The sequence below is a fragment of the Ursus maritimus genome, unplaced genomic scaffold (genome assembly GCF_017311325.1).
Source record: "Ursus maritimus isolate PB19 unplaced genomic scaffold, ASM1731132v1 scaffold_7, whole genome shotgun sequence".
Taxonomy (NCBI): Eukaryota; Metazoa; Chordata; class Mammalia; order Carnivora; family Ursidae; genus Ursus; species Ursus maritimus.
Genome location: NW_024426885.1, coordinates 1,413,749 through 1,428,989, shown reverse-complemented (window position 1 = coordinate 1,428,989; position 15,241 = coordinate 1,413,749). Strand labels below are relative to the sequence as shown.

General features: G+C 55.7%; 1 protein-coding gene across 1 annotated transcript; it reads right to left on the bottom strand.

Moving 5' to 3' along the window:
* Positions 1–329: 329 nt before the first annotated feature.
* On the bottom strand, positions 330–14,955 carry BNIP3 (BCL2 interacting protein 3). The gene is made up of 6 exons (XM_040624316.1): positions 14,698–14,955; positions 6,611–6,761; positions 5,963–6,047; positions 4,524–4,630; positions 4,302–4,451; positions 330–2,763 (listed from the first exon to the last, which is right to left on the bottom strand). Exons 1-6 carry the CDS (start codon positions 14,741–14,743, stop codon positions 2,718–2,720), a joined length of 585 nt encoding a protein of 194 aa, XP_040480250.1. The 5' UTR covers positions 14,744–14,955; the 3' UTR covers positions 330–2,717.
* Positions 14,956–15,241: the final 286 nt, after the last annotated feature.

The window sequence follows — 15,241 nt, the reverse complement described above, 5'->3', positions numbered from 1 at the left end:
ACCACCCACCCCCGGTAGCAGCCAGTCTCCCACATTTCTATATTCGTGGGTTCTTTTTCCACAAGTGAGCAGTTCTGTGTCTATTTTCTTTGGCTTTTTTTTTTTTTTAAGATTTTTATTTATTTGACAGAGAGAGAGACAGGCAATTACAGAGGGAACACAGGGGGAGTGGGAGGAAGAAGCAGGCTCCCAGCAGAGGAGCCAGATGTGGGGCTCGATCCCAGAACGCTGGGATCATGCCCTGAGCCGAAGGCAGACGCTTAACGACTGAGCCACCCAGGCACCCCTCTTTGGCTCTTTTTTGCACAGATGCTAGCACACCATATATATTCGTTTTTCAAATCCTTTATTTTGCTCCTCAGCCTGCAGTTTGGGCTCAGCTCCTCTCAGTGGCAGCAGTATCCCCTGGGGCAGCTCGCCTGATGCCAGAAGGCCCGTGTTGAAGCTGGACCGCCCTCCCCAGGTAGGCCTGTCCCCGAGGCGCTAGGAGCCCCCGGGAGTGCGGCTGGCCCGGAGCACAGCCTCTGCCTGCTGCTGGCCGAGCAGGCCATCCGGGGTGGGCACACGTACAGGGAGACCGGCAATCGGAAACGCGGTGGCCGCTCAACAGCTGCCTGCCGCCAATTCCAGGCCCCGTCTGTTAGGGAACCCATACACCCAGAAATGCGCAGCCGTTTGTTGAAGCCTCTTGGTCGTTCTGAGAAGCCGCACTGGGCTCCAGCAAGGGAGCGCGACAGCGTGGCCACCACCCGTCTGCACACGGGGACCGCGTCGCTTTCAAGCGTCTCCTACTGGACACGCTACTGTAGATTTTCAGGCTTTCAGAGGTGTATCTTCAGGGTAGATTCCTACACGTGGGCATAAGTCAGAAGGAATGAGCAGGTGTTTTTCCAGGTGCTGCCTGATTTTCCTCCAGAGCTGTATCCAACCTGCGGTCCCAGCGTCCAAATGCCCCGCTGGAATCTGCAGGCACCTGGACCAGGAAGCTGCGTTCAGAAGGGGCAACTTACATGTTTAGGTTATTTAACATAATCCAAACATGTAAACCTGCTATTCAGTGAATACAATGACAAGTACAAAGGGCTATTCGCAAAACCTTAAGGACTCCAATGCTATTATCCTACCCAAAAGGAAGAACAAAGCACACACCGAGAGAGCCATGCAAATACAGAAATGTCCACCTCCATGCAGTGTCAGGAGGGGCCTCTAGAAGGCCCAGGTCTTAATCCCCCGTGTCACTCACAGAAAAGCACTTTCCTAACAGCCCTGGAGGACTTCCAGCCAGTTCTGCTCAGTGTTCAGCTAATGCCACCAAGAGGGGGACAAAAGAAACTGCCCTGCAGAGAGCCCCCAATCGCCCGAGCGATGATGGCTCAGAAGGCCGCCGGGGAGTCCCTGTGCGCAGGAAATGCAAGTCCCAAGAGGCTGGCCCTCGCCCGGCCGTGCTGAGTGCAGCCCCCATGGCGGGGTGCTCCCGACAGAAGCAGCAGAGGAACGAGCCCCTTCGTTTCAGACAAAAGCAGATCCATGTGCTGTGAGTCACAAGGGAACTGGCTTGGCCAGAGCACATCCAGGTGACTTGGATCTTTATCTCTCCTAGAGAAGTTACGTGAAGAACTCCGACGCCGTTCAACCGGCTTTCTCCCGATGAGGCGGCTGTCCACTGCTAGGTCCAGGATAATCATTTAATATAAACAGAAATTTTAAAAACTTAAAATGTTATTTATTTTAACACAACTGAACTGAGGGTGGAAATGTGGAATACACAACGGGATACACACAGGATGTCCAAGAGGCAGCCATGAAGATGTCATGCTGTCGGAAAGGTAATGACGACAACAGGGTGGACGCCTGGTTTAATCAGAAAGCTTTTTGACATTTCATTTAAACCATATGTGACTACAGTCATCTCTGAAGGATTTGGCAAAGATTTATTTTTTTTCTATTTCCAGTCTTTTGAAGTAGACACAGATTTGCTTAGAATGAAGCTGATTCTAAGAGCACAAAACCGAACACGAAGAGTAGGACTAAATTCAGCAATCCAGAGAGAGCTAAGAGAGGGAAGACACTTAGCAGGCGCCCAGGACAGAAGACCGACTGTCCAGGGTGGCTGCCAACACCCTGCAGGGGCTCGTGGCTTAGTGTCCGAGCCAGACAGTGGAGTCTCATCTGTTGCCCGGATTCCACCGCGTGACCAAGAACAGCAGAGTTAAATGCAGTCTTTAGTACAGACAACCTGCATCCCCATAAACATAGTATTTCCTGTAACAGAGTGAAGATAAGGCCACGATATTCATTTGGGATAAACCCCTTATATAATCATTTTAATAAACGTTATTCATTCTTTTCAGATATAAAGTACTTTAACTGAATAACTGGTTACAGACAATTTTTGTTAAAATACTACATGTCGTATCTAGTATGTTAAAATTATTTATACTTCAGTATTTATAATATCAAACAAAATTTACTACCAAATTATTACAGTAGATGTTAATCAGTGGGACATGCTTGTTAACTGACCCCATAGGTATGATTACAGGCTGGCAGGCTTGTCCTCCCTTCCGTTCCGCTAGATTAGGAACGCAGCATCTGCAGAACAGCAGGCCAACCGAGCGGCACAGCCCCCACGGCCCGAGTCGGCTCCCCGGCCCGCGCCGCTGCCGGCTCCGACAGAAACCCCCGCTACGGGACAAAAGCTAGCTTCCGCTTCTTCATCAGAAGGTGCTGGTGGAAGTTGTTAGACGCCTTCCAATGTAGATCCTTCACAGAAAAAGCAGTCAGCGGTTAGCGTGGGGCTCACGACTCTCACAGCTGAGACCTGGCCACTCGAGCTGCCTCGAGCTTCTGCAGTAGGGGACCCGCTACCTTCGACCTGCTTCTGAGAACTTTGTGAGGACTCTCTTACCAAGTGCTTCATGATGTATCGTTACGTATTTTATAATCTAATTCTGAAACCCCGCCGTGCTCTACCGTCCGCGTGCTCCGTACCGGTACAGAGGACGCCACCGACCTGCCAGAAGTGCTCTCCCGACACAGAACAGCTGTTTTCACATTCATGCAGTAACACGCTGCTGGGGAGTCACCCATGGGGCATCACCTCCCACCTCACCAAGGCCTTCGCTGAATAACAAAGCCCTGTCCTTGGGCAGAGAAGAGCCCACAGATCATGCTGGGGAGCCTCCTCAGATGAACGAGAGGGGGGACTTCATCCCAAAATCCACGGGCAGCCCTGACAGGTTCAGGGCACCAGCGAGTTCTGCGAGGCTGGCAGAACAGAGAAAGGCAGGGACGCTAGGTGGGAGCAGGCTGCAGGAATTTACCCTGAAATGAACGTGCACCGGGCCCTGCTCCCACAGGACCTAACCTACTAGTTCTGGAGAAAACTCCAAGCCCAGCTTGATGATGCACTGGCCAGAATGAAGCCGGTGGGGCTGAGCCAAGAGACAGAACTCTGAGCAGGAAGGGGGACAGGGTCTGGCCCAGGACCGTGGAGGACTTTCACGTTGGACGCTGACGTCCAGGAGCCTCTGGCCGGTTGGGAAGCCAAGTCCCTGGCATAGTTCCCAGAATGAGGGTCTGAGGCTCTGAAGGGAGGGTGGTGAAGGGCAGCCCTGCGCTCACTGCCCACAGGAGTGGTAGGCAAGGTGGAACCTTGCAAGACCAGGAAGCGCCCACCCGCCCTGAGACTGAACAGCCCAGGTCTCATCCACCCCATTCACAGGATCTGGGAAAATAGGGCCTGTCTCAGGGGCTTTCTCATCCTGTTCCCCTCTGGGCCCTGGAGGCCAGCATCCGTCAGATGCCCTTGGGGACAAGCGGTCTGTCCGGCGAGCTGCACGCACAGAACACTGCGGCACATCGGGACAGAGGCACACGGGGCTCACTTCCCTGCTAAAGCCACGCGGGACTGCCACAGCGCTGCGCTGTGGGAGGTGTGGTGGGTTCCTGAACCCAGCCAGCTGCAAGGGGAGGGACAGCTTAGAGCATCCGTCCACTCAGTGCCAGAACCAAAGCAGTGAGGCTGTGGTCCACACCCACACAGGACGGTCCAGACTGAGAAGCCAGGCATCAGGGAAGCACCAGACACACGTGGTCTCAGGGCTCCATTGGGGCCGCCCCCACAGCAGGGCCAGAAGTGAGGGGGCCGGGGCCCCTCCACGGTCAAGGCTCCGTGTCCTGTGCCTTGTTCACGTGCTCACGTTACGTAAGCTGACTTACGACCTGTACCTGAAGGAGAGGTTTCGAAATTCCCCGCACTCAGAATTATCCGGAGGCAGGCCACGCGCGGCCTCACTCACCCCAACCCGATGGCCAGCAGGTGAGAGAGCAGCAGGGACGGGAGGAAGACCTTCAGGAACTCGGCCGAGAAGATGCCCCCCTTCTTCATGACGCTCGTGTTCCTCATGCTGAGCGTGGCCGCGCGCTTCGGGTGCTTGAACAGGAGCTCCCTGGGGAGGAAGACGGGCCAGTGAGCCGCCGGCGCCGCGGGCACAACACCCCGCGCCACTGGAGACACTCACTTGGGGGGGATGTTTTCCGGCCGACTTGACCAATCCCAAATCCAGTCCGAGTTTTTCTTCAAGATGCTCTCAACTTCTTTCCTTCTCTCGATATAATCTTCCTCAGACTACGACAGAATCAACGTGAACAGCCGCTCAGCGGCGCAGAGCCGCGCGTCCCCCCGCGCCCCACGTCAGCTGGCCGGGTCCGGCCTCCACGCACATCCGTCCCTTCCAGAAGGACACGGAGGCTGCGCACTCTGTCCGAGGAGGCGGTGCGCAGTGAGGACAAAGGCATCCACGCACATGCTGCCCGCGGCGTGGGTTTTCAGAGAAAATGAAAGCCATCCGTAGGCCCCACGCGGCAGTGGTTCCAGACGGCGGCGTGCGCGGCAGCCTCTGGAACAATTCCGTGTTCCGCGGGAGACACACTGTGATTCCAAGCTGCCTCCTGAACACTTAAAACACTGATCACAGGTAGTTTTGTGGGTTTTTGCATTAAAAAAGGTCTGAACCTAAGCACATAATTCCTTTTGCAAATCAGCAAAAGCACAGCTTAAAATTTTGGAAATACTCTAGAAGCAGTAGCAGAACCAACCAGCGGCCCTGAGGACACCGTCAGAGCCCCTGGGAGACCCGGGACGGTGCCAAGAAGGTGTGCGTGGGAGAGAAACCCAGAGGGGAGACCCCACGGGATCAAGTGCCTCAGTGGTACTGACCGCAAGAGCTCCCTTCCTAAGAGATTTTGAAATAAATACGGGAAAAGGAGTCAACTGTTCATGTTCACATCATTGCTGAAAACACCCAAAGGAAACATTCCCCGCGCATCCCAGCTTGCGCAGGTGCGGCAGTCCTGGGGGCCTGGGCCCCGAGTTCTGAGAGGCAGGCCTCCCCGACAACAGAACATAGCCCTGGCGTGTAAAGACCCAGGAAACATTTGAGCACATGGTAGGCAAGTGGCCTCAGCTGTTTGCTCCTAACACTGAACCACACAAGCGCCAGTCAGCACAGCTGGACGCATGGTTTCTGGAAGCAACGGCGGCGTCTGGTGCAGAGGCCGTGTCAGCGCCACCCCCACAATGGCAGAACCCCCCAGGGGCTCCGCAGGTCATGCCAGGCTCTCCTGAGCCTGAGATGCGAAAACCCACTCACCGCCCGACTGCTAGCCAACACAGGGGCCAACCACTAAGTGGCTCCCAGGTCCCCTCCCCACCGGTCACATGGTCCCCGCCAGGCTGCAGGCCCGACTGCGCTCCCCGAGCGTCCTTGGGTGGCACGTGAGGGCAACGGAGCCCGTACTTACTCTTGTCAGCTCAGTGTGAGGCCTGCGTGTCCGGAGGCCCCCACCCCATGGTTTTAAAAAAGGCAAGAGACCCTCCTACAAAAACACACTTTCTCTGCTCAGTCCCATTGACACCGTCCAGCAAGCCAACAGACCACGAGCACCTGCCGCAGCCCACCTGAGAGCTGTTTTTCTCTCCAATGCTGTGGGTGTCCATTTCCGAAGCTCGGTTCGTATCTTGAGGGGTCTGTGAGCGAGGTGGGCTTGGTAGGGACACAGAGGACAACGGGAGAAATAACAGGATGTTAACATGATTTGTCATGAGAAGCAAATCCCGCACAGGCCCGGGACCCTCTCCTCAGAGAGGAGGAAGCGCCAGCCCCAGCACCCAGGTCCTCCCCACCCCCCACCCGGTCAGCTGAGCCTGGCAGGCGTCCAGGAGCCAGTCCCGGGGGAGGGGGGGTGTTGTGGACACAGTTCGGGGGCGGGCGTTCTCGCCAGCTCTGTGCTCCGCGGCACAGCCTGAGGGCACCTGACCTTTGATTTCTGACTCAGCCATGCTGTCCACATTCACTGGCAGCGCTGACACTCAGCAGCTCGCGGTGACCAAGCTGACGGAGCCAGGACGCGCCAGGCGCAGAGGCTCGGGACTGCGTGCGTGCCGTCCACCCCCCAGCTTCACCACAGTCCCTCCCACGGGAGGCCCAGGCTCCCGCGATCCAGGGAGGGATGGAGAGGCTGCTCCGGGACTTGGCCCGTGCTCAGCATAAACCAGCGCTTCCAGCCTGATGCCAGCACCGGAACAGACGTGCTTGTCTGCACCCACCTGTCACAGTGAGAGCTCTTGGAGCTACTCCGTCCAGACTCATGCTGGGCATCCAGCAATATTTTTTCCAGGTCACCGTTATAAATAGAAACAGAGGCTGGAACACTGCTCCCGTTCCCGTTATTGCTGAAGTGCAGTTCCACCCAGGAGCCTGATGGAGACACAGAAGGGCACCATTGGGATTTTCTGCCCACTGTGGAGCCTAGTCCTAACATACAACCAGCCCACCCTTCCATTTCTAAGAAGTGCCGGGGACACACAACAGGCTGAGTCCTTGAAACACACCAAAACACACCGCTGGCGCCCATCTCTGGCAGGTGCATCCCCGTGGCCTGGCCCTCCCAGGGACCCAAGGCCGGCCCCTGGCACCAGGGCACGCGTGTGCGTGTCTCCTGCCATTCCTGGACACCAGGCAGGTGCCTGGTAACCTCCTGTGCCAGCAGAGTCCAACAGACCGTGACGCTTTTTTCCACTCAACTTTTAGAAGAAAAAGGGCATCAACAAGAGCTTAAGAGATTTAAATTTTTTTAAAGGTTTATACACTGTCTCTAATCCACTTATTTCCACACCAGCATCACATTCTGATCCTGAGGCCCCACAAAACTCCCGACAGCTCTTCTGTATTTACTTCCCCCAGAAGCCAGATGAACATACTCTGCCTAGAACAAATTTCTCACTAAACTTGACTGAGCAAGCCATCCCCCACGTATCCAGTTAGCCACGTCGTTACAGGAAGGATGTTGGCCTTCTTAGTTGAACTAAAAATTGACAATTGTTACACATCCCCAACTGCCTCTACCCAGAATCTGTAGATTCAGAGAGCTGTCTTAGCACCAGATCATCTGCTTACCAGAACCGAACCACAGCACCTACCACCCCCGACCCACCACCAACCCTGCAAGTGAAGCCACTCTCTCCAGCCAGGCTGGTCTCTGGCTTGCCCACCGGCTGCGGTTCCGTGGTAAATTCAACTCCAATCTCAGCACCGTCCTGGGCACACCGTGCTGCACACGCACACGTCAGCACCGCAGTCACGGGCCGGCAAGGACAGGCCGGGGAGCGGCGGCCGGCGGCTGTGCCTGTGCGCGCCTGTGTCTGGGGAAGCCGACAGGTGGGAGAGCTCAGGAACGGTCCTGGCCCATCCCGGAGAAGGGTGGACGTGACCCCTACACAGACGTCCTGAAAGCGCCCCAAGTAGCAGGCTCGGCACAGCTGGGGATGTGAGCCGGGCCCCAACAGCAACATCTGGGGGGGGGGCTGTACTTGGGGGGCCCCCAAGTGCTGGTGGATGAGCACCTCACATGCTGCTGCTACGGGACAGGACGCACCGTCGGCTCCACCACAGACCGTCCACTCGTCAGGTATGTGGTTGCAACCATTAGTGCTTCCGTAACCGCTAGCAGGGTTTTTAAGATTGATTTATTTGCGAGAGAGCGAGTGTGTACCAGGAGGGACCCCGATCATGACCTGAGCTGAAACCAAGAGTCAGCCGCCTCGCCAACTGGGCCACCCCGGCACCCCTGTAACCGCTCATGTTTCATGGTGGCCACACTCTTGTTTCTGTCAACACAGACTCGGGAGCAGGACTGAGGCCAGAAGGAGCACGTGCACATTCAGAGCTATTGGGAAAGGCCTGCCCTCTGACACGGCTGAACCAGGAAACCTCCCAATAAACCAGTCTTTAAATTTTGCCATTCCGTGACGGTGTCTAGTGTGGTTTATTTTCTATTTCTCTGATTTCCACTGAAACTGGCCATCTTTTCCTATGCTGACTGGCCACTTGGACGCATCTTTGTAAATGAGTCATTCAAGCGGCGCTGCGTGGCTCAGTCAGTTGAGCATCCGACTCGGTCTGGGCTCAAGGCATGAACTCGGGGTCCTTAGATCAAGCCCTGCATCGGGCTCCGTGCTCAGTGGGGTGGCTGCCTGAGATTCTCTCTCTCCCTTTGCCCCTCCATGCACTCTCTCTGAAAAAAGAAAAACAAAATAAATTAGCTGTTCAAAAATGTCTTCCTCTTTCCGTAGGAGCTCAGTGTTCGAGATACAAGACTTTCTTCATGTGAACGTGCTGCAAGTACCTTTCCCTCCGGCTCGCCTTCTCAGGTTTACTGTCATGTTCTGACCAACAGAAGTCTTTGATTTAAATTCAAAGTTACAATCTCTTCCTACTCTGAGGCCGTGGAGACCTGTCTAGTGGGGACCCTCATGCAGATCGGGGTTTAAGGAGCTGGGGTTCAGTCTGTGCACGTGGTCCCCAATGGGTGAGGCTTTCCCTGCGGACAGCCAGCTGCCCGGCACCACTCACTGACCACACTGCCCTCACCCCCCTCTGCCAGAAATCAAGCTGGCGACACGCACAGGTCTGTTTCTGAGCCTGAGACAGCTAGACAGTTTCTTTGTTTTGCATCACAGGTCTGTGTATCTCCAGCACCGTCTGTCAAAGGCCACTCTGGGTGCCCACGGAGGGCAGGGGCAGTATGGGCAGGGTGAAGGCGGACTACAGAAGACAGAAATGCAGACACCAGAGCCATGAGATGAGCCATGTTCACAGCTACTCTCATTTTATTCCAACAGTCGTGACCCCGAGCCGCCACTCTGCTGACCCCAGCATGGCCCTGCACAGCACTGTGTGATCGCGGTGCGCTCAGTCGTCTGGCCTTCACCCCACACAGGGGTACACGACACTGTGCGGGCGGCGGGGACAGAGCTGCCCACCCCGCTCCACCACATGAGCCGGAGGCACAAGCAGGTCTCCACCTTCCCAGCACGCCAGATGGGCATCTCTTTGGAGTCCTAACCTGCCCTCAGTAGTTGCTCGAATAGGTTACCTTCATCAGAAAAAAGCAGATCAAAGACCCGCCACCCAGCCTTCCATTAGTCTCCCAGTTAGGGAACAAAACACTCACGCAAGCTTTCCAGTTAGCACACTCTCTAACGTCTCAAGTGCTTCACGCTGGCCTGGCCCACGTGAGCGCGTCACTAATACACAAGGAGGCCAGGGCCTGTCTAGGAGCCCAGGCCACGCAGCCACGGCACATCCACAGAAGCTGCAGTGACTTCAGGGCATCTCACACCGCAGCAGCCCTGAGACCGCACGTCTGAGCGCATCTCCAAGAGCTCCGGGGCCTCCTGACCCTGAAGTACTGTGATAGAAGCTCCAGAGTGGGAGTCCTGCCTGGGGCCACTCGGACAGCTAGGACTCCAGCTCGGGCACGGTTCCATTCCCCCAACCTCCACCTGTCATTCGGGGGCCAGGCCTGGCTCCACTTACTCGACTAGGCCAAGGCACGCTGTCGGTGGCCTGTGCTGGGTGACATTGACGGAGTGTGAGGGGTGCAGTATCTTTTCATGACATCACTTCTGACATGAAATGGGGGGGGGGGGTTGTTCACCAATGGGTTGTCCAGTGATTCAGCCCCACAGCCACACAAGCCGGAGCGAGGCGGGGCCCGTGCACCAAGCGTCAGGAGACGGGGCCTCCAGTGGAGAGCAGCTGACACGGGCCGTCCAAGCTGCAGACTACAAATGTAGGAGCTCCTACGACACCCGCCCGGGTCCAGTAATTCCCTAGAACAACTCACAGAACTCAGGAAGACACTTTACTTCCATTTACCCATTTATTAGAAAGAATACAACTTAGGAACAGCCCACTGGAAAAGACACACAGGACTGAGTGTGAGGAAGGGGGGCCATGCTCCACGCACGTCGGCTCATTCAACACAACTCTCTCTGAACCTCGCTGCGTGGAGTTTTTCTAACCCATCTCCAGCCCCTCCCATCCCTGGAGGGGGGTGTGCACCCTCTTATCCCACCTCCATGTGGTGGCCACCCAGGGCCCCACCAAGTCACCTCAATACCAGACTCCATGTGTTCCAAGGGGCCTCCTCACAAAAGGGGCTCTTTATCAAAAAGCCACTAATATCACTCAAAAAATTCTAAGGGTTTTTGGAGCTCTGCGCCAAGAAGGAGGGAAAAAGATCACATACGAACACTTGCTTTAAGCAGATACCATTGGAGCACCCGCTGGCTCAGTCGGAGAAATATGCAACTTTTGATCTCCAGGTTGTCAGTTCACACTTCATGTTGGGTGTAGAGATTACTTACAAATAAAATCTTCAAAAAAATTAAAATAAAAAACCCTGAGATATAATTAACATGTAACACTATTAGATACATACAGGTATGTATGGCTTTTTTTGTTACATCACAAGGGCCAACTCAAGACTCCAAGAAGACAAACTCATGTTTTTTAAAACATGCCCTAAAAAGTCCTAAGCATCCTGAGAAAGCAAAAAAATCCCATTCTGGACGGTCTATAGTTTTGAGTCCAGAAGCTGTATTCCAAGAATGATTTACTAGGACGAGAATTTTATTATTAACCTGCAGCAACGGGGCAGGAAGCATACTTCCTGGCGAGGGAGCACCGGGCTTGCTATTCGTCCACCTACATCATGCAAGTGTTAGGATCACTCATCTTGAGCAAGAAAGGTGGGGATTAAGGTGGCTTCGAGACCTCGGAAAGCTTCCTCAGAATCACAATAACGGATCAAGTAACTTGGCATCATCGAAGAGACAGACCGTGGTGTTAACCGACCCGAGGCAAGACCTCCTTCCTCACTTCATCTCCCTCCCCTTGCTGTCTCCCCCCACACACACACCTACGTGCCCTTCACATCGCTACCAAGACACCGGCACACAAACAAGTCCACGTCCCATCTCTCCACAAGCTAGAGACGAAGAGCCCAGCACAGCTCCTGCCTCTTGTGTGACAGAGGACAAGTCAATCCCCTAGCCCCACTGCCCACTCCCCAACCCAGAGCAAGCGTTTCTCTCCAGCTGCAACGGCTGCGGAGCCCCACAAGGCCACCCCACTGCGTGGCCCTGGCAGCTGTGAAGAAGCCCCGTGTGCTCTCCCAAGGCTCCCCAGAAGCCTCGCCCAGCTCTCTGAAAATTCTGGTTTGGAATGCTGAGCCAGAGCCCCAGCACACGTAGGTTTTGAAAAAGTTGTAATGGCGATGTTGGGCATCCAGAGTGGAAGAGCACTGATGAGGGGAGCAGCAGGCATCCCATAACCTTCAGGATGGAAAGTCAGAACAGAGGGATGTTGGAGAAGGCGTGGCATTCCCGAGTGGGCGTCTTCCCTAGGAGAGGTGGGTTTTATTTACGAAAGTGAAGGTTGTAAAAGCTTTCTGTAAACACGACCACTATTTACAAGTAAATAAACAGTGTTTTAGAAAATAAATAAAAAATAAATAAAAGCTTCTCAAGGTAGGTGAGACAGGAACCAAAGAGACCTGATGGACCCATAACTTTGAACTTAAGAGTCAAAATGGGGTGGAGCACTTAGGATCCTGGTTCCCAAGGGGCTGCTTAAGCCCTCATTTCCTCCCCAGGAGGTGCGCCAGGACCCTGCTGCCTGGGATGTTATTCAGGCTCCCAGCATCCCACTGGCCCTTCACTGGAGGCCGACTCTTGCCTCACTTGTTGTCACCTACCCTCTTTTCCACTTAGCCTCTGGGCCTCACAGTGACCATCTGTGAGATGCGGGGATTGGGGTAGGATCTCGGCGGCTGAAACCCCTTCGCTGTCAAACTTCACAATACTACAATTTCCCTTCAAAAGAAATTTAGTTTTTCTCTTCAGACACCTCTGCCCATGGTGGCCTGCCTGCAACAACTCAACCATGGGGCTGGCCGCAGAGAAAGCGCGGAGGGGAGGGGGCTGTCTCAGAGCAAAGCGGTGGGCACCTTGCTGAAACCACACACTCAAGAATAGCTCAGCTTCTCATTCAGGGGTCCCGTGGGAGTCAGTGATGCAAGCCCCTCCCCCATGAGACTGACACCATCAGCACACAACTCTATCTCCCGATGGGACTGGGGCAGGTGTAGGTCTAAAGGGAAAAGAAAGGCACAGACACCATCCTGCTAGACAAAAGCTTAAACCAGAATGGCCCGGGGGTTGCTGTTAACCCCTCAGGGAGGATGTCTGCTGTTGTCTGCGGGCTGCGCTCACCAGGGCTTGCTCTGTACTTGGTTCGAATATAAACAAGAGGTAATCAAATCAGAACAGACAGGGGACAAGCACTGCCTCAGCCAGGAACCAGGCCCGGACTCACATTTCTCAGGGCAGCTGTGAGGCCCCACGTGATGTGACCAGGGGACTCCACCCACTGGGGGCCGAGGCTGAGCTAGTGCCCCGCAGCACGTACACTCGAGAGAAGGGCCCAGAGAAGACTCAACACGAATTTCCACTCAGTGTGTAACCATCTTTTTATAGAATAAGCAAAACATAAAAACAAATCTTTTAACTCAGAAGCTGGCAGTTTTGTATTGCCAATGACTCAGCAGTTTGGGGTCAGTCAAGGAATGGCGATCCGAGCCCCCTCAGGAGGGCTCAGAACAATCACAGAGACTAAATCCCAGCCTGTGAGGAAAACACTGTTGGGAAATAAGTAGCTTGATCATTAGAAAAAGGATGATCCTAAGGCAGAGGCTATACAACCGTACCTTACAGAAGAGACAGAGAATTTAAACCCTTCATCCCTTTATCTGTTTCAAAGAAAACCAACTGATGTCGAATTTTAAAGAGCTTACAGAACTTTTTAAAAGTGGTTGCAGTTTTTAAGTACATGTTACACACTGCGTGGCACTGCGTCTTGCCCAGTAAAATCATGTCAAGGAACAAGAAAAATAATTAACATCTCACTAGATTTTTCTGAATAGAAGGATTTTAAGTCCTAATGAGCTGAAAAATTCACTCCCAAACGTTTGCACAGCCCTCTCTAAAGCTTATTTACATGCTCATTTTGCTTACTGAACTTTTGCTTCAGAGAATACAAAGGTCGTGGGCCTGCAGGCTTCTCCTGGGCCCTGGGGATCACTACAAGGGGCCACAGAGAACAAGGCTTGGGTAGCGGCCCTACTGAGGAAAGAACCAGGAGGCAGATCTCAAGGCTGCCGCCCACTTGGTTGTGCAAGTGAGCAGTGCCCAGCCTTCTGGGCCCGGCTCCCTGAGATGCAAAAGGAGAGTCTACAGATCCAGAAACAGCAGGCGCAGGGCTGGGGACAAGCATCTGCTCAGGGGCCCTGCATGGACTGGGACAGTGTCATTCTGCTTGTATTTTTCTTAACCCATAAATCAATTTCCAGCTCTGTTTTGGAATGACGCTCTAGTACAAGTGAAACCTGAACTTAAAAAAAAAAAAAAAAAACACCCTTATTACCTGCCCATACCATTTTTAAGCTGTTTATCTTACACTAAAGAGCGGTGGATGGACCTGAGCCCTGTATCTCCAGTAACCCCCTTCATCCTTTCCTTCCTTCCAAGAAGTCCTAACAGTCACCACGGACAGAACTAGTAAGGTTTAAATCTGAAAACCGCACGATTCAACTTGAACCACCTTGGCCTCTGCTCGCTAAAACCAACACTTAAGTACCGGATTGGGAATAAAACACGCCTTTAGAAAGCTATGCGGACGCAGAGAGCTGGGACTTCAAGGAAGGACTGCCAGTCACCAGAGCGGAGTTCAGGCTTGTTGGTGGGATCCAACCTGCGTCCCGGCCTGCGAGCCCCCAGCCCTCAAAACCACAAGCCCTCAAGTCCCCCCCGCCCGGGACTCGAGAGCCCCCAGTGCGGGTCCTCCCCGCGAGCCCCCGGCCGCCCAGACCCCGGCCTCCCCGCGAGCCCCCAGCGTGGGTCCTCCCCGCCGGCGCCCGGCCCGCAAGCCCCCAGCCCGCGAGCCCCCAGCCTCCCCCCGCCCGCGACCCGCGAACCCCCGGCGCGGGTCCTCCCTGCGAGCCCACGGCCCCGAGCCCCTCCCCGCGAGCCCACGGCCCCCCAGCCCCTGACCCCCGAACCCCCGGCGCGGGTCCCACTGTGAGAGCCCAGCCCCCTACCTAAACCCTCAGCCCCCGGCCCGCAGGCCCCAGCCTACCCTGCCCCGCGGCCTGAGCCCCCGGCGCGAGTCCTCCCCGCGAGCCCACAGCCCCCGGGCGCCTGGCCCCCGAGCCCCTGACCCCCGAACTCCCGGCGCAGGCCCTCCCCGCACACTCCGTGTCCACCCCGCCCCGGCTCCCCCGCGGCCTCACCCTGCAAGTTCTCCTCCTGCAGTCCGGGGGTCCCACTCTGCGACATGGCGCCAGAGGGACGGCGCTGCGGCAGCGCGTCGGGGTCGGGTGGGTGCTCAGAGGCGGGCGGCCGGGCGGGCGGGGAACCAAAGCTCGAGCGCTGGGCCCAACGGTGCGGGAAGCCTCAACCGAAAGGCCCGACCGACTGACGCGCAAAGACGAACACACGACAAATAAGCGGCGGATAAGCCGCGGCGTCGCCAATTGGCCGCGGGGCGGGGCCTGGGCGTGCGCGAGAACGCGGGGCGCGCGGGGCGCGTGCGGCGCGTGCGACGCGTGCGCGGGGCTCGTTGAGGCCCCACCTAAGAAGGGCAGCGCGCGTGCGCGGAACGGGATCTGATGGGCGGGGCGCGCGTGCGCAGGGCGGATCTGAGGAAGAGGACGCGCGTGGTTGACGTGGGGCTGGGGGGCGCGTGTGCGCAGGCGCGGCGAGGGGCGGGGACTGAGGCGGTGTGGTGGTCCAACTGCGCCGGGTGGGGTCGCAGGCGGGGACTCGTCTGGGGAA